Source organism: Myripristis murdjan, chromosome 3 (assembly GCF_902150065.1).
Source record: "Myripristis murdjan chromosome 3, fMyrMur1.1, whole genome shotgun sequence".
NCBI classification, from domain to species: Eukaryota; Metazoa; Chordata; class Actinopteri; order Holocentriformes; family Holocentridae; genus Myripristis; species Myripristis murdjan.
In genome coordinates, this window is record NC_043982.1 from 41216556 (window position 1) to 41236710 (window position 20155).

A 20155-nucleotide genomic window follows, 5' to 3' on the forward strand; every position below is an offset into this window, starting at 1 on the left:
GTCATGCAGCTGCTTTTGCAAGTTCCTGTTTACTTATATGTTGATGTAGCAATGGGTTGTGTTCATATTGACATACACACTCCAGAGAGGGAGTAAACCTCAGTGCCAGGGGTTCTTAAGTGCATTATTTCTGCATTAGGAGCAGATGGTCTTTGTATTTTGGCGCTGCGAAGACATCCAGTTTTCCAGTAAAGAAATCTATATTCAAACTGTCCCAAGGGTTTTTACTTTCCCGCCCACTCCCATTGTGTCAAATCCCTGAGAGATTTTTGGGAAATCTGTATAACGAGCTGCTTGGTACATCATCAATAAACGAAAATTTCACCGTCAATACGGCGGCGAGTGTCATTAAATGCATTCGACATTTAAGTTCATGTTCATGTGCAGCAAACACTACAGATGTTTTTAATTAGCTATGAAAATTTGCACTGATCTGCATGCTCACAGTTTTTTCTCTGACAGGGTTTGCCTCAAATTATCCTAATAAGTGAGAGGCTGAATGCAGGAAATTACAGAGACAGTCGTCACAAGGACTTTGCTGGTCCAAATATAATTCCCCATCGCTGATACTTTATAACGTTTATTAGCCCATAAAGCAATTTCAGAAATCAACAGTAAGGTTAAAGGCATTATAACCCGCGTGAAACAGTTTAAGTTTTATAATAAATTTGCTGCTGTGTGGTACAAAGTGAACTCCAGAGAGAGAAAAAGATTTACATTTAGATTTGAAAACTCTTTTCTTTATAAAGCTACTAAAACAGTGTAGCTCTATGTGAGGGGCTATATTTAGTGCCACTGTTTTATCTTTACCTCTGATCTCCTCTGTTCAGTTTGACAGTGTTCCGTATTGTTTTATTTTCTTGCCCCAATCCCTAAATAGCAGCAATAAAAAGAAACAACCAAACCTACATCTCCACATCGTCCCTGCATGTGACAACACTCTCCCCTCACCCTCCTCCACCCCGAGTCGCCACAAAGGCCAACACACTCTTCGCACACTTAAATGGGTGGAGCCCATTGTTGTGGACACCAGAGACAGAAGGCAGGGTGCAGATGGTCATTTGGGTCTTTTATCCGCAGAGCCACTTGTGTGGAGGAATGCCTGGACACCCTGCGGATGGCTAGTGGGGAGGAGGTCACCATCTGCTGCCCAAAGGTCACCTGACTGAAGAGCGTGGCATTAGCCAGCCTGCTGGCCACAGAGGAACCAATGGACACCCCCTCCAAACACACACACACACACACCACAACCCCCACCTCCACACCACCTCCACCTCCACCACCCCGCCTCAACAGTTTGAAAGGAAATTTTGCCTCAAGCGCAAACAGGGCTTGTTATTTAGGAAGACAGAAACTTTAAGGCTGACTTCTTAATGAAAGCTCACATGCAAAAAGTGTCAAATGCAAAACTTCCTTTTGATTATTCGAGATTGCTCCGCTGATGAAATCCACACTGAAGAAATTCCCACGCACAATGCAAAGAGCAGTACGAGTTAATATATTTAGAAGCAGCAGAGGTAGATTTATGTAAAGCAGCCAGCACTCAGAAAGAAACATTATTTTGTTACTCTGATATATATATATATTTTAATCTCTACCAAACCACCTGCATTAATGGAAGAGAAACTCTGATGTTTCACCACAAGAACAGGTGCTTTTTTTTTTTTTTAGTTATGCTAAATGTTCAGGTCATCATTTTCAGTCAAACACTCCCCCATAAGGACAACACCGTAGACACTCATTCATTTTTACCTGTTTTTTTTATTTCTATGGAATATTTCTATGCATTTACAAAAAAGTGAAACAGTTAAAATAATCAAAACATTTGATTGAATAAACCTATTGCGACTGAAATCCTCTGTCCCATGATGAACAATATAATAAAACTGAATTTATTTGGAAACAGTATAGCGTATTGAATCACAGTACATCATGCCATTGGCATCATCCTAGAACAATATCAAGTACAATGAACAGAGAAAAAAAAATCAAGACAATCCTGCAGGGAAATCAATTATAATTGACTTGGCGCTTGAATATGATCAAATACATTATATGTGCAATACCCTGATAAATCAAAGTTGAAATGTCATTATCGATGTCAATTCTCAGTCACGAATCTCCTCACTTTGGTAAGGTAAAGTAGCTGCACATGTATGTTGTTATTCAGTCACCCATGAATATTTGCTGCGGTTACAATCAGGAGAGGAAAACATTCTGGCGCGGGTCGGCGGCTTTGGCACGGCACCGGTTCAGGGGTTCTCGTCCTGACTGGCCGTGGTGGTGTGGAGGGCCGGGACGGGGCAGGTGGTGGTGCTGGTGGTGGAGGAGGAGGGCGACGAAGACAGCTGCTCGTAGCTGGGCAGGCTGTCCTGGCTGGGGAGGACATTAAAGGTTCGTCCCAGCCGCGGCCTCCCCCTGCCTCTCCCCTCGCCCCCACCGACATCCTTCTGGTCCAGCAGGCAAGCGAGGGACTCAGCAATGCGGTTTAGCGTCTGGTCCATGTGTGTGATCTGCGAGCAGTCCGGCACATACACACAGATATAAACATGACATGAACACAACATTCCTGTCCAGGTAAAGTTTTCTGCAGCATGCGGTCCTTTTGCCAAAACAGGAGGTTCTGATTGATTCAGTGAAGAAGGGACCAGGTTGAGATGTCACCCATTTAAATTAGGTGAAATATACAGAATTTCACAGGCTGTCACTGTGCAGTTCAAAAATAGGAGAGACTATGCAAATTACTCCCTCTGTGTCAGGAGTGTCAGACTCATATTAGGTAGAAGGCCGCATTCGTTCAAATGAGACCTTCATGGGTGCTGGGTTATTTTTTGCTAACGTCAATGTGACCCAAGACGACACGTAGGTATTTTAGGCTACTTTTTGATTTATTATCGTAAATAAATCATCTTGTCAGCCAATCAGACAATGAGAAACTGCAAGTTGGCTCATGAAAACTACGCAGAATGTAGAATTACATAAAGCAGAAGAGAGAAAAAGATAGATAGATAGATAGATAGATAGATCAAGCAGCCAGTAGCTACAGTAAATACACACAATGCGGTGAATACACTCAGTCCAGATTAGAAATTAGAAATACACATCATGTTTGTGTTTGTACAATGTATCATGTATGTATCATTAATCATTAATAATCAGTTTATCACCTCCTCTTTTGCTCATAAAACATAGTTGATAATGATAATATAATAATTTTCGCTTCCCGCCAACACATCTTGGGGGCCGGACGAGACATGCTGGCGGGCTGTATTTGGTCCACGGGCCACATCTTTGACATCTCTGCTTTTTATGGTTCACTAAGTCAGAAAGCTTTGCTCTGTGTGCTTCATACAGGGAGAGCATCTTCATCTTCATCTTCATTGTCTTTAACATTAAAAACTGGGCAGCACTTTCTTTGAATAGATATAGATATTCAACAGAATGTCATTTGACCTATAAATTAAAGGAACATTATACTTTTTCTGCAGATTATAAGTGGCCTGGTTCTGTCTGTTGTGTCCAATACAGAGAGAGCCACGGGCTGCATGCTAACTGTGCTAAGAGAGTGAATGGCTGCAGGTGGAAACAGCGAGCCCTGATCCTGTGAAATCTGCAAACAGCACTCTTTCGTGCCACTGAAATGTTTTATTTTAATCGTTATTTAAAGCAGAGGTTCTCAAATGGGGGTACGCAGAGCCCTAGGGGTGCCTTGGGGTGGCGTGGCTCAGGAGGCAGAGCAGTCACCTGGTAATCGGCGGGTTCCCAGTTCGATCCCTGGCTCAGAGTGTCCTTGAGCAAGACACTTGAACCCCTCACCGCTCCTGGGTGGGCAGCTTGCCACCCTGGTAGCCTCTGCCATCAGTGTATGAATGGGTGAATGTGAGGCAAACATTGTAAAGTGCTTTGAGTGGCCAGTAGACTAGAAAAGCGCTATGGAAATGCAGTCCATTTACCTTGGGATACGTGAGATTTTTTTTTTTTTATGTTAATTTAAAAAATATGAGTTGCATAATTCCTAAAATACTTAGCCTATGCTGTAAGAAGTTGTAAATGTAAGTTTGATAGACCACCAGCATTTCAGAGGGGATAAAATTACTGAAAAAACTTTGACAACCACTTAGCGAAAGGATACACACAGCATAAAAACAAGAAAAAAGCTCTTTGTCCATTTATCATTGGTATGATCATGACCCATTCACCTAGACGCAGTAACAGTGAAGTGAAATCAAGTCGAACAAGTCCTACCTTCTCCTCCATCCTGTTGAGCCTGGAGCCGATGGTGTTGTTGCCTTTGTCTTTGGCTCGGTCTTCAGAGACAGAAACAACGGTCAGGACAATAATACAGACAGGAGGATTAGCACTGCTGCTGCTGCTGCTGCTGCTGTGGCGGCTGTGTTTCATGGTTAATCTATTTTGAGACAGCAGTGGAGTGATTCAGTACCTGAGCTCGTCTGGAACAGAGTTATTTTCCCCAGAGACTGGTCCAGTCTGGAGGAAACAATCAAAGACTCAAGTCAGCGCTCCGTCTCTCACTCCCTCTCTCGGTTTTTATTTTATTTTATTTTATTTTTCACTGTCCGTGCTCTGACTCTCTCTTGCACCATCACCAGAATCACCAATTATTCTTACAGTATCATATTCCATCTATCATCCATCCATCCATCTATCCATCATCTGTCCATCCATCCATCCACCAATCTACCTATCTACCCATCCATCCATCCATCACTCCATCCACCAATCTACCCACCATCCATCCATCCATCCATCATCTGTCCATCCATCCATCCATCATCCATCCATCCAGCAATCTACCTATCTACCCATCCATCCATCCATCTATCCATCCATTCATCCATCGATCCATCCACCCATCCATCCACCAATCTACCCACCATCCATCCATCCATCCATCATCTATCATCCATCCATTTATCATTCCATCATCCATCTACCCATCATCCATCCATCCATCATCCTCCAATCTGCTCATCCATCCATCCATCCATCCATTTATCATTCCATCATCCATCTGTCCATCATCCATCATCCATCCATTTATCAATCCATCATCCATCTATCCATCATCCGTCCATCCATCCATCCATCATCCATCCACCAATCTACCTATCTACACATCCATCCATCCATCCATCCATCCATCCATCCACCAATCTACCCACCATCCATCCATCCATCATCTATCATCCATCCATTTATCATTCCATCATCCATCATCCTCCAATCTGCTCATCCATCCATCCATCCATCCATCCATCCATCATCCATCCATCCATCCATCCATTTATCATTCCATCATCCATCTGTCCATCATCCATCCATCCATCATCCATCATCCATCCATTTATCAATCCATCATCCATCCATCATCCATCTATCATCCATACATTTATCAATCCATCATCCATCTATCCATCATCCTCAAATCTGCTCATGCATGCATGCATGCATCCATCCATCCATCCATCCATTTATCAATCCATAATCCATCTATCCATCCATCCAACTATCATCCATCCATCTATCTGTCATCCATCCATCCTCCAATCTACCTATCCATTCATCCATCATTTATCCATCATTCACCAATCCATCCATCCATTCATCCATCCATCCATCCATCATCCATCTATCATCCCTACATTTATCAAGCCATCATCCATCTATCCATCATCCTCAAATCTGCTCATGCATCCATCCATCCATCTATCATCCATCCATTTATCAATCCATAATCCATCTATCCATCCATCCATCTATCATCCATCCATCTATCTGTCATCCATCCATCCATCCTCCAATTTACCTATCCATTCATCCATCATTCATCCATCCATTCACCAATCCATCCATCCATCATCCATCCATCCATCCATCCATCCATCCATCCATCTATCATCCATCCATCTGTCATCCATCCATCCTCCAATCTACCTATCATTCATCCATCATTCATCCATCCATTCACCAATCCATCCATCCATTCATCCATCCATCATCCTCCAATCTACCCATCCAACCATCCATCCCTCCATCCATCCACCAATCTACTCATCCATCCATCATCCATCTAGCCACCCATTCACCAATCTACCATCCACCCATCCATCCATCCACCATCCAATCTACCCATTCATCCATCCATCCACCCATCCATCCATCATCAATCTATCAGTCTACCCATCCTTCCATTCACTATCTGCCCATTCATCATCATTCATCCAGCCATCATCCATTCACTAATGCGCCCACCCATCCATCCATCCACCCATCAACCTACCCATCCATCCATCCATCCATCATTCATCATCCAATCTATCCATTCATCCATCGATCCACCCATCTATCATCATCCATCTATCCACCAATCTACCCATTCTTCCCTTCACTATCCACCCATTCATCATCATCCACTCATCCACTCAGTAGCTCATCCAGTGAACATGAGTCTGCGTTGTGGTCGTGGTGGAGGAGTTCACCGTCTCTGCAGCTCCTTGATTCGAACCATGATGTTGAGGTGACCCTGTGAGTACTGCTCGATCACGTCTCGTACGTCGTACGGCTTCCGGGCTTGCTGCAAAACACCAAGGAAACACCCTGGAGCTTTAAACACGGTATATATAAAACTCTCAATGTGTAGCTGTTTATTGTGCAGAGTAATCTGTCTTCTGTACAGCTAAATGTTTGCTGCGCCCTCACACCAACTTATTCAGATGACTTATCTGTTTTATTCATAAGAAGCACTCCTATGTTTTCCCTTGCATAAATTATGGATGGCAACAGATCAGTCATCTGAATAAATCAGTCTAAGTATGAGGAAAACATTTACCCCATGTTGACTGTCTCCGTCTACTTTGAATTTCAAGGCAGAATTCATGATTTTGTCACTAAACAGTAACTGCATTGGGCTTTTATAATAAAAACAGTACTCATGATAAAAATTGTGTTTCCTGATTTCCTGATTCCCTTATAAACTCACCTGAAACTGTTTCCTGGCCACAAAATAGCGCATCCTCTGGATCACTCGGATAGCTCTTCGATGAGAGTCCGTCAGCCTGTAAGAGAAGAGTTTAATAAGGTGCATGGACAATGGAGCACCTGATTCAACTGTCATCACACCATCGAACAGACGTCATCAGTCGTAATCCCCCCCGGAGGTTTGGGTTAGTACAGTGGTTCTCAAATGGGGGTATGGGTACCACTAGGGGTACGATGGAGTATTGCAGGGGTAAGTGAGTTTTTTAAAATGTTAATTAAAAAAAAAATGAGTCATGGCCACTAGAGGGCACAGCAGGAACCTACTAACCCAGGGGTGTCAAACTCGTGCCATGGAGGGCCGAGAGGCTGCAGGTTTTCATTCCAACCAACAACTCCACCAGGTGATTTCACTGATTAGTCCCGCCTCTCTGTTTGGAGGTAGGGTGATCAGTGAAATCACCTGGTGGAGTTGTTGGTTGGAATGAAAACCTGCAGCCTCTCGGCCCTCCATGGCACGAGTTTGACACCCCTGTACTAACCCAAACCTGAGGGGTGATTAGGACTGATAACATCCAATCAGAGGTGAGATAACAGTCGCACCAGCTCTTTAGTTTTCTTTAGGCTTCAAAAGTCCCCCAACTTCCCCTCTCCACTTCACTTCACTCATGAATAAAGAGATGGGCAGAGGTTTGATTTGGAATTGGGAAAAAGATATTCACGTCTGAATACTCAGAAATGAACATCACAAAAAATGTGTTTGTCCTACTTTGCAATTTCTCCAAAGAAAATATGATGCAATTGAGGTTGGACACTGCTAATGTGGCTTTTATTAAACAGATGTGGCCCCTGAAAATTGAAAAATTGAGCAATGTGGTGGGTATAAAATTCCGACTAGACTGATATATTCTGTGTTGTTTTCCTTGTATAAAGCAGCTGCTTGGCACGACCTTTATACAATAACAAAAACAACAACAACAAAAAAAGATTTATTTCAGTTCGGTGCGGCGCAATGGTGTGATTACCGTTCAGTCTACATCAAAAGCTTCTCCCCTGTGGCTTGTTTCCCTGCGAATGTGATCAAGGTCAACTTAACTAATAACAAAGGATGGGTAATTTTTTTGCCTATGTGTTTCTGTGAAAATCATTAGTGAAAAGCCCAGAGTGGTTGTAGCACATTTAGCCTCTATTATTATGTTGTGGGAGTTATTAAGGAGCTATTGCTTATCAGGCTTCATTACCCTGGAAAAGCAGTGAGTGAGCACGTGGAGGGGGGAGCAGTTAGCTCTTAGTCAAGTCCACTTAGGTCACAGACAGTGTATGCATGTGTGTGTGAGTGTGTGTGCGTGCGTGTGTGTGTGTGTGTCTTGCAAGGGTGACTTCTATTTGTTTTCACAGGCAATGCAATCATCTATTTTACACAGCCTGGTTTCACAAAATTTCATTAAGTAAGCACAACGTCTTCAAAGCAAATAACGTGCTCTGTGTGCGAAAAGTGCAATAAATTTATTTCCCCATCATGATGCGGAGGAGACACGCTGAAGCAGCAGGCGGTGGTTTGACATTGCCATAGCGCGGAGGATTGGTAGATATGTCTGCATTCAGCTCCAATGACCCAGATCCAATTCCCAACGCAAACAAAGACATTTTCTTCTGTGACTGCAGGAGGAAGACTCTCTTATTTACCTTTGACCTCATCCAACCCTAAACTTAACCATTTGTCCTGTCGTCACACACACACACACACACTGTAATAATCTTCATGTTTAAAGAGACGGGGATCTCTCCTCCACTGCAAACATAGAAATAATGATATTATATAATGGTAGTGTTTTTTTTTTTTCTTCTTCCCAGTGTAGTTCAGTGTGTTTTGTCCGCTGGGAAGAAAAAGAAAAAAAAACACTAGCGTTCCCCATGTTCTCTGTGTTTGATCTTATTTGCAAAAATAACTTTCTTCATTCAGAAATTTGGGATAACAATGTGACGTCAGAAAATATTCTTTCAAAGGCAAAAGACTACTCAGACTATTTAAAACAGACATAAAAATACTTTCATTCATATTCATTAATCAGCAGCTCACTGTGTGGTTGCGTGGCTCTCATACAGTGGATGTGTTGCACTTTGTAGGGCGCATTGTGGATTAAATGGTTTGTTTTTATTTTTTTTTTTATTTACACCCCTGATATATATGTGCATATATGAAAAAAACAACAACAAAAACAATACCCGGTGACACAGGTGGTTCCTGTCCATACCTATTACACTGAATGAAAACTAACAAAAAATAACAGAGAGAAGTCTATCCATGTCTTTATAAAATAGGGGACTAAATCAATAATAAATAAAATTACATTTAAAAAAAAAAAGTAAAATGAAATCAAAATTGTTTTTTCTCTCGAGGGACACCTCAAAATTCCCAAACAGCAGATAGACTCGGTGTTTGTCTACAACTCAATTTGTTTAATCTTCATGCTTTTCATGCCCACGGTGAATCTGCCTCTCACAGCTCACTGCACCAAATTACCCCGGAAGGTGGTGATTTGAGGGCTGTGTTTGTGCCTGTCTCTTAGCCACGTAAAACTGCCCAAATCTTTTCAAAAGACATATGAGTCTCCCACCTATACCGACATCAACACATGATCTTTTTAAATTCATGTGACTTATAGGTAATGATGCAGTTGTTGTCAGTATAAATCTGGGTCTGCAGCATTTTTATGATTGCTCTCATGTTGGATTAATCAATTATTCCATCAGTTAATTTTGCTAAATGATACAATAAATGATAATTACATGGCACTGAAATCCAGACAGTTAACTGGTGCGCTGTTATGTCTGACTGAACACTTATTAAAGAATTAGCAGCGCATTATCTAGACTACTGATTAGGCTACGTTTACCTACACATTTAAATAAATACACAAGGCTGCAGTGCAATCCAGTGCAAATCCAATGAAGGTGTTCTCGTGCTGAATGTTTAAAAATGTACTGTTACAGGACAGTGCAGGTTTGATCAAGCCTACGCAAATTTATTGTAAAGTTTCGTGGAGATCCTGAGGTTTCCAGAGATACCAAATATATCCAGTTGATGTGATGCTGCAGCCATAAAACAATGGCATCTTGGATTTGAATATTTCACTCAACATACATGACAATAAAGAATCCTTGAATCCTTGACATAGTTTCAATGAAGCTGCAACCAGCAGATGCATGATATGGATGTGACACTCTCCTAGTATATGGGGAAAAAACTAAAGCTACCTAACTGGAAATTTAAGGGGAAATTGGACTTGAAGTGGTTAGACAAACAACACTCCATGTGAAGGATGGATCAAGCTGTCAACTTCCTTCCACTTATTTCACCTCAACTGCTGCTTTCCAACTCTTTCACCGGCTTTCTGCACTCGAGGCACAGGCGTCAATTGGGTTTGGTGAGGTACGGCAGGTTTATTTGTCTATGAGAAGAAAATAGACCTCTGATTGGTCCATAACATAGTCGTCAGTGAATCTGAGCGTCGGTGAGTGAACGGTGAGTGATAGAAGAATTTTTTCTAGCTGCTTTATCCATCAGCCTGTGCAAATGATGACTGCGACTGTAGGTGCTTTTTTTTTTTTTTTCCTGTAACAAACAAATTCAAACATGTGGTTTAAAACTGAAATCAGCCTGCATGGTCGGGCCTTAGCACTTTGAAATGACAGTAAATTCACTTATTTTGTGCCACATTTTGAACAAAGAAGATTGAACAAAGATTAAACAAATGGCCAATGATATTTAGACCTTCACCCTCTGTCCATGGTGCTGAAATATGCACCAGTTTGTGAGTCTGTGATGTGATGTCACATTGCCATACCTCGGCTTTTGCTGAAGCAGCGCCCCTGACTGAAGGCCCAGTCCTCTGCATTACAAGGAGAGCACTACTTGTTTGTTTGTGAGTGGCAACAGGGTAGTAGACGGTCAGCGTGTTTATATGCATGCAAGTAATCCTGTTCCATGTATGGCTGTTAGATTGTTTCTGGACTGACATGGGAATGAGAAACCAGGTTTGTCATAATCGGGGTTAGGGATTAAGAGAAACTCGTTTAGCAGAGCTAGAGTTCTGCTGCAGAAACCCTCACTCAGATTTCTGCATGTCTTTTTGTAAGGCTTTCTTCTTCTTCTTCCTCTTCTTCTTTTTTTTTTTTTTTTTTTTTTTAGCATTTTTGGTTTATGCAATAGTGAAAATGGAGAGAGACTGGAAAGGCTGGGCTCATTTTATCAGCAAAGGGCCCAGGCAGCATTCAAACCCAGACCACTGCCTTGATCAGTGGTACACACTCTACCAGATGAGCCCCTGAACGTCTGTTCATGTGTGAGCAGGGACAAAGTGTGGATATGGAAACCGTCACACTGACCAACATGCAGGAGGAAAAAAAACATTAACGTCTTCTCAACATGGTTGTTTAAGAATTCTTAGTCAAGTCAATATTACCACTGATGAAAATATAATGAAGTGAAAAATGCATCTGTTTGCCTTTGTATTTTTAAATGCAAATTGGGCCTCTTCTAAAGTAAAATGAACAGTTAACATCTTTTGTGCCACATGCCTGTGCATTTGAAAGACTTGCACATTTTAAGTTGCGTTAACTGGGTTTCATCTTGTCATTGCTAAACACTGGATGAACACCAGCAGTGGTACTTTATGCATGCTCAATTTAGCGAGGGATATGAGGTGGTGTTGCTTTATGAGAACAGCTGGTTGAGTGTTTTGGAGCCAGTGGAGCACAGAGCGATCTTGCCAGCAGCACTGCTGCATGCATTCCCACTCTGCATCACCCCACCATTTAGAAGGAAAATCCCGAGGGACAAAACCGTTGCTCCATTTATTTCACTTACTGTACACTTACATTATGTTGTGGTTACTTAACACTCATTTCCTCATATCAATCTCTTATTGTGCTTTGACAGTACAAGTGCTAACAGGGTGCCATTAGACAGCCGACACTGGAGTGCTCTGGGCGAAGGCACATCAGGAAGGTTAATTACACAGCGTACATGTTTGTGAAAGTAAACCAGAAACATTCTCTGACATGCTCCCAGGACTTCACCCACCCACACACACCCACCCACACACACACACACACACACACACACACACAGCCCAGCCATGGCAGAGTGGAGCTGAACTCACTGTGACACTGTTGTGGCGGGGGCCAGTTCGCTGTCCCTCTCCGCCTCCAGCTCCAGGTCGTCTGCAAAGCTGCTGTTCCTCTGCAGGGGCTCCGGGGAGTGGACCTCCAAAAAGGCAGGGCTTCTTTTCACTGGACATTCAAACACATCAGAATGTTTCTTCATGTTAAACATTGAGTGATGCCACTGACTATCAAGCAAGGCAAGGCACCTGTATCAGCCAGCCTTTAAATAGTGCATTTCATACTCAAAGGGCCTCATGCAAGATCACTTTCCTATTTTTTTATCTTGACTATGTCATACTTTTTCCCATGAGGCAGAATCCTAATAGAGCTTGGCCATAATTCGATTAAATCCATTAATTCAAATTTATGTTTTAAATTAAATAAATGCATGAATCACCAGTCACATGCTCATGTCTGCTAAGATCCACATCAGTTAGTATTTATAGTTAATTTAAAAACAAGAAAAATCTAGATTAAAATGGTGAATCATGGGGGAAAAAATGAGATTTTATTTTTTGGCCATATCGCCCTACCCTAGCTCCTGTGAGTCTGCCATGTCAGATTCAGCAAACTTCATAAACTTCATAAAACTTTGTGAATCAGCTCTGGTACATGTGATAATTCCCCCCGTTTGTAATCGAGTGCACGTTCATGGGACTTGTGAAGGAGCGTAAAAGGCAGCCGTTGAACCAGAAGCTTCATTCATGAAAACGGCACATGAGAGAAGCAAGCCACATGTTGCATGCCACAGCTTCCTTCTTGTAGATTTTAAATAGAGAAGTCAGTCAGATCATTTAATTTAAGGTGCTGATAGATTATACAGTAACTGAAATGATTTAGGATGATAAAAAAGGGTTATATGCCTACTTTATTGTCTCAAATCTTCTCAAACATATCTGCATTACAACCAGTAACCATGCACATAAATACGAACAGCTTCCATACATAAATACATGAACCTCCGCACTATGATCAATAAAAGCCTCCAGCAGCATAACACACATTTTACCGCACCTTTACCCTCCGTATTGAACATCACAGAGCCGGTGCACAGCCACCGTCACCTCAGTGCCTGATTTAAATACTGAACATTAACAGGAGGAGCTACAAATGAGTTTTAGTAACGATGTCAGAGGGGAGAAGCTCATACTCTGATTGGAAGATATGAGACGGGGCATCCCACATTAAGACATTTAATCAATTAATGTCATGGTCAATTTTTTTTTATATCAATGAATTTTGAATATTGCCATTGAAAATGCATTTAATGGAAAACCGTTACTGGATTTTTTTTTTTTTTTTTTTTTTTTTCGGATTTATGGAACCAGGCTGATTGTAGATATGATCATGTGACAGATTCACAGCAGAAAGTTCTGTTTACGAGAATATAATAATAATAATAATAATAATACTAATAATATCAATACTACTACTACTACTACTACTACTACTACTACTAATAATAATAATAAGGATAATAAGATAATAATAATAATGATATAACAAAATATAAGATATATCCATATATTTTATGTGCCATTTAAGTACAAATTTTATGAGTGACTCCAGCATGAGGCCCCTTGTGTCCATAGAATGAATAAAAATACTTTCAAAAAAGAAAGCAGGAGAAGATAAAAATCATTGTCGGTTCATTTTAACAGCTAAGGACACGGAGAGGGGAAGAAATCACGGTCGGGTAACGATGAAAAAAAAAAAAAGCAAAAGGAGATGAGAAGATGAGGAGATGAGCCCTAAAGGAGATTACAATGTCAGTGCAAGTGAAAAAGAGAAGACGCCAAAAATGTAGAAGAATGAAGTTGAGTCTGCAATTTTTATTCACCACATGCAGTTCTTTTCGTACTAATGTGTAATTCTGTCCTCAGTTAACGCCCAACAATTCCGTTATGATGAAGGAGTATTTACTGTTTTTTTGTCAGCATTTCTCTGTTCTCTATAGAGCCTCTTCTACTTGGAAAAATTGGATTTTCTTTTATAAAGTTATGAATTATTATTGTAGTTTTTCTGTCTCAGAATTTGTGATTGTTTTTTTTTTTTTTTTGCTTTTGTTGCTGTGTATTTGACAGTTTCATTTTTGTTTTCATTGTGAGGCTACTATTTTGTTTTATACGTGGAGTTATTTTGCTTTGCTTACTTTTCTTTACATTTGACTTGTTTTTTTTGTCTTTTTGTGTTATTGATACAGAATGATGTTCATTTTTTGCTTGTTTTTATCGTTGCTAGTTTTGCTGCACAAACTCCGGGAAGATTAGCGACCAGTTTGTGGAAGCTGATGGGGATCCAGATACAGAAATACATTTACCTGAGTACAGGTACTACATAGTATACAGTGTATGGGCTACAGAGATGTAAAGAGTTACCTGGAGGCGGTGAGCTGAACTGAAGGGAGGTCAGAGACGTCCAAGACTGCTGGCGATCTGAAGCACAGGACAGACATGAACATGATCACCGTCCACTGTGATCCATTTTTACCCAAAAGGGCAATAAAATGACAGTAAAAAAAAAAAAAATGACGGTGCTGAAAAATGATGGCATTACATCACAATCTCATCCACATAATTAAGCAAATGAGGTGTTAAAACGACCGACAAAGAGCATGCTGTTAGGGTTCTTGAGAGAGAAAAAGAGCTTTTTTAGACACAAGGATGTTATCATGGACAGAGGACAGAGGACAGTGCCTGGACTGAGGACATGTGCAGGAAGTGGACACTAACAGCAGCTCACCACATCCTCCCAGAGTGAGGGGTCCCGCTGCACCGAGAGGAAGGGCAGAGAAGAGTCAGAGGGAGGAAAAGAAAAGAGTGAGAGCATCAGCAACATGGTCAGGTAGGATGGAGGAGGCACAGATCAGAGAGGGGCAGCAGTCCATGAAACATAGACACACCTGCAGAAAGACCAGAGACGAGCGATGGGCTGGTCCCACCCCCAAATGTGTGACTGCACACCTCTATACAGCGCTACTGAGAGTGCTGTAAAAATGTTGGAGCTTCTTAAAAATGACCATCACCACCGCTTCTCATTCAGGCCGATCATATTTACTGATAAAAAAAGTAATACTGCACAGTTACAAGGAGGAAACAACAGACGCAGCATAAAAGAGGCGAGAGGAAAAATAACAGATCCGTTGCTTAGCAACGTAAAGATTCTTTTGTAGCAACTTAACGTCCAAATGCTACTCTAACGGAAGACAACACAACACATTTCTAGTTCAAATAAAAGCATTTGTTATTGTAACCTATTACTACTATTATTAGTCTATTGTTATTAATCTATTATCAGAGAAAAAATATTTACAACAGAGAGAGAACCGCAAAAACAGCCCAGGTGACGATGACCGGCCCCGGTGAAACAGCTTCAACACTTTATCAGTTTCGAGTAAACTGTTTGAAATTTGAGTTACGCTTTTGAGAGAAGCCATCTGACTCAATGGTTTTAGTGTGACAGCTCCATGTAAACGCAACAGACACAGCCGGCGTGAGCATCCAGTCCACATCCTCACGTCAGAGGGACGACTGAACTTGCAGAAATCAGTTAGTTTCAAATCATATATGCCAGGTTAAAGTTAATGTAGAGCAAACACACACTTTAAATTCTGCAAATAAGTAAATAAATAATCAAACAAATAAAAATAAAATAAAATTAATAAAATAAAATAAAATAAAAATATAAATTATTTAAATAATTAATTTAAAAAATGAATGAATAAATAAATAAATAAAAATCAATGAATAAAAACATGAAAAAAGGTGATGAAAATAGAAAAAACAATCAAGCAAAAATTTGTTTCAAAAAGAATAAGTAATTGTGAAAAAATGAAATGAGACTAAAAACAACAACAACATAACAACAATATAAGAACTAACCCAACTGCTTTATAAACCTGTTAAGTGCCGTTTGGGAAGGGATTTAAGAGAGAGCAGTGGATCAGTGAGCCTAAGCTGCTGCAAAGTGTTTGGGCCCTGAAGGCAGCAACACAACCAGCTGCACCTGTTTGAGTCCAGCGGTGCTTTTAAATGTCATCAGTAAAACCTCAAACGTGCGTCTTCAGTGTGATTTTATCTGACCACCAGATGGGACTGAGTATGTAAACTCTTCGCCGAGCCACTCCTCCCTCCCTGCCTGTCTCGCTCTCTCCTCTCCAAAAAGCTCACATCACGGCGGTACGGAGGCCAGCCTGGGACAAACTTCGCTAAGCTCTGTGCCTGCGGGCTCATAGCCAACCTAAACTACCGTGGCATGTTCTGCTACGTCCTCGGCACTGTTCTCTTTTTGACTCAGATCGCGGCTTTATCGGCTCAGTGCCGCCACTTCAGCTCGGTCGTTCTGCTCACTGGCTTCATGGATTCTCTTATTGTGAAATTTCGGAGGGGAGAGGTGTGGGGGGGGGGCCTCCTTTTAACAGGTGAGGCAGAGTATGGCATGGATTTTTTAGCGGAGGAGAACAGGACTGCAAACAGCAACATGACTGGTTCACAGGAGTTGGTATCTTTGCATCTGAAAAAGGTTTCCACAAGGCGTAGATTTGTTTCAGGATTGTGGTTAGGCTGTGAAACGGCATTTCAAGCAAAAAATGAACTTTGGTGTCGTGTCGTGTTGTCTGGCTCCCTGGGTGTGATGTGAGTCCACATGGAGGTGAAATCTCCTCATTAGCTGCTCCGTGCTCCCCTGGGCTGCTAATCCACAACACTGGATTTGTGGCTCTCCATTCACTTCCATAGCAAAACAGCTCCCAAAGTAACACTTGTAGCACATAAACATGAACAAATAGGATTATGACTACACCAAAAAAGTCCCAGTGTCCTCTTTAATTTCAAGTAATTGCAATTATTTGTTAAAGGTTGTTTCTTCCTGGCACAAGTTACCTGCAGGCGCTACCTTCAGGATCTACTTTCCACTTCAAAATGGAAAATAACAAGAAAAATTCTTCAAAAGTTGCAGGACTTTGTGTGTGTGTGTGTGTGTGTGTGTGTGTGTGTGTTCATTTATGTGCTAAAAGTGTTTTTCTCAACCAACGTTCAGTTTTGCTTTGACATCAGCTCTGTGACTCGTCGCTCAGACAGGTTCTTTTGTCTAAACAAGGTGAAATAAGAACATGGACGACCTTCTGTAAATCTGTGGAGGACAGCGGCGACAAACCAACAATACATCTTCGACTGCCTTCACGTGTTCTTCAAAAGTCAAGTCAAGTCTCTGTCGTTCCTTAACTTTGAGCCACTGGCTTTTTGTGGGAGGTAAGATTATCCACAGTCCGCTCAGAATGAGATTTGTGGAACGAGGAGGGCCAAAACAATGCTATCTCCACTTTTTTTTGTCATAAAAGTGTAAGAAAGTTCTGACACATCCAAGGCTTCATATGAGTATGGATAGAGTCAGGGTCAGTGGGCTTTAATAGGAGGTCTAACTGGGTATTGTCTGAGCCGAAATGGAAAGAGACATTATGCTAATTAGTGATATTGCCAATTTAAAGCACGTAGAGAAAGAAAAGGATGGGGGCCTGGAACCGGACATCTCCTTGACAGGAAATATCTGCAGAGGCAAATGAAGAACTGCCTATTAAAAAACAGAGGAAGCAGCTCAGGAGGGTTTGGATGTGAGCCAGAGCGATCCGCCCGGCGCCTGAGCTGCTCAGCGAAGACTTCATCACCAACAGCGACTGCGTTGACATGCACAAAATACTCCGTTTTTTGCCTTTATTCTGTAAAAGACAGCATTCATACAAGGCTGTTTGCATAGCTCATGAAGTTGAATGCTCCATTAATATTCCCATTTACATGCAGCCATCCATACTGCTCATATTCAGGTCTTTCATAATATTTAAAAGCAGGTGTGTTGCTCCTGCTGACCAGAAATGTGGGCTTTTATTTTGTGAATGCATCTCTATCTTTCTATCTCTCTGCTGCAGAATGTGTGGATAAAGTAGGCTTTATGTAAACAGCACGCTGTGAAAAATAAAGCGACACAGTGAGGGAGATCTTTACTGATTCCAACACAACCCACTGGCCTATCCTGCTCAATTTATCTTATTTTTTTTACACACCTTGCAATCCATATCAATAGAAGACTGAGTGAAGGCACAGGAGCTACTCACCACTTTGGAGGATTTGAACTGTCTTTCAAATGTGTGTGACACTACTGCGATTGCAGCAAATAACACTAATGTCGAGAATAATCTGGATTTTAGAAAGTAACGCAAAGGTAAAGTAGTTGGTAATCTAGTTCCTTTAGCCAATAAGTGTGTGTATAAGGACAATTTCCGACATTTTCTCAGTGACCACAGCTACAAAATGAAGCTGAGAACTCCCATTAGCTTTCACTCGAGCTGGTCCATGTTATACATATTAAAGAGAGACAGGAAATTTGTCCATATCGCTGGATTATTGATGGGGCTGCTCAAGGTCCATGTAAACACACCAATGAATTTTTCAGTTGAGTGTTTTCTCCCTTTAAAGCCCGGTTCACCCCAGCTCAGTACCTGTGCCCACGGTGCTGTACACGTCAGAGCTCAGCTCCCTCCCGCCGTCAAACACGCAGTCGTAAGTGATGCTGGGAATGGTGGGAGAGCTGGGACTGCTGTCCTTGTCAATGCTCTTGAGCTTCCTCCTCATCTTCACCTGCCCAAGAAATGCAAACATCTCCACTCAGCAAAGTAAAAGTATTGTCAGAGCAGCAGGTCCACAGGAGCAGTAATACCACCTGAATACTGACGCCGTGCAGACGAACACTTTTTGTTTTCTTGCTTAAAAACAATCAGTAGCTCATGCTGATCATAGTGTTTGCTAGAGACAGATTGTTTAATCAGGGCAGATATCTGGCATTTTGAGGCAACCGTATCTGCTAATATCTGTGCACACAAGGCTGATACACAAAAAAACTGTCTGCAGAAACGCCTGCAGGCAGCCGGTCAGCACAGCTGCTGAGGAACAATGTTACTGCCTCCCCTTATCTGCTGATAAATGCTGCTGTTAACTGCTCTAAAACTGTACTTATTTTTCATTGGTGAGTTTAGTTTTTTTGCTTACTTGGGGATGTTTATTCGGTTAATACTTTTTTTTTCTTTCATTTAAAGTAAGTGCACTGCAGACAGAGTGCAGATTTACTTTAGCAAACAGAGGCAAAGCAGACAGTAACATTAGTGTTAATTAAATGTTCATTTAAGTTCAGCCCGGCTCTCTAAATGTTGATATCAACCACTGAAAAACCAACATCAGTCAACCACTAGTACTTGTCCAGGTAGTTTATATGATAATTAATTACTAATGGGAATTGTACCGAGTTATGTCAATATGAAATTACTTACCGATGGACATCACAGAGAGTAAGAAACAGTTAAAACTTTACCTTAAGAATTCTCATTGATCGTTATAAACTTTATTGTGTTTTGTACTGTATAGTGTGTATTGATTATATTGTTTTGCACGTATATTATTGTGCTGTATATATATCTATATCTATATATATAGATATAGTCTATATCTATATATATAGATATAGATAGATAGATAGATAGATATTTAAAGGCTATAATAGGCCCAATATTTCCTTGTGAAGACTTGAATTCTCGCCTCTCTGCTGTGTAATCAGAATAGTGAAGCAGTTTTCTAAGATTGTTTCTTTCTTTCTTTCTTTCTTTCTTTCTTTCTTTCTTTCTTTCTTTCTTTCTTTCTTTCTTTCTTTTCTGGCAACTGAATGTTTGATAAATGCAGCTGAAACTTTTGGTTTATTTATTCATGGTATATGAGGCCCAGTGTGTTTTCCACAAAGTGATTCTGACATAATTTCACTCAAAAGGGAGACAATCCCAGAGCAGATTTTTTTTAACACTACATACTTAATTTCTCCATTTACGTCTCTCTAAACCAGGGGTGTCGAACTGGTGCCATGGAGGGCCGAGAGGCTGCAGGTTTTCATTCCAACCGAAAACTCCACCAGGTGATTTCACTGATTAGTCCCTCCTCACTGCTTGGAGGTGGGG

The 20155-nt window shown here is 41.2% G+C and overlaps 1 protein-coding gene across 1 annotated transcript in view; it reads right to left on the reverse strand.

The window, feature by feature from the left end:
* Positions 1–1854: 1854 nt before the first annotated feature.
* Positions 1855–20155, reverse strand: part of kcnq1.1 (potassium voltage-gated channel, KQT-like subfamily, member 1.1) — a 62439-nt gene continuing 44138 nt past the window's right edge. The window contains exons 10-17 of the mRNA XM_030046019.1: positions 18656–18794; positions 14544–14600; positions 12162–12291; positions 7001–7076; positions 6501–6595; positions 4442–4488; positions 4246–4307; positions 1855–2513 (exon numbers count right to left, since the gene is read on the reverse strand). Of these exons, the coding sequence (XP_029901879.1) occupies positions 2253–2513; positions 4246–4307; positions 4442–4488; positions 6501–6595; positions 7001–7076; positions 12162–12291; positions 14544–14600; positions 18656–18794 (867 nt within the window). The 3' untranslated portion in view covers positions 1855–2252. The remainder of the gene's footprint in view (positions 2514–4245; positions 4308–4441; positions 4489–6500; positions 6596–7000; positions 7077–12161; positions 12292–14543; positions 14601–18655; positions 18795–20155) is intronic.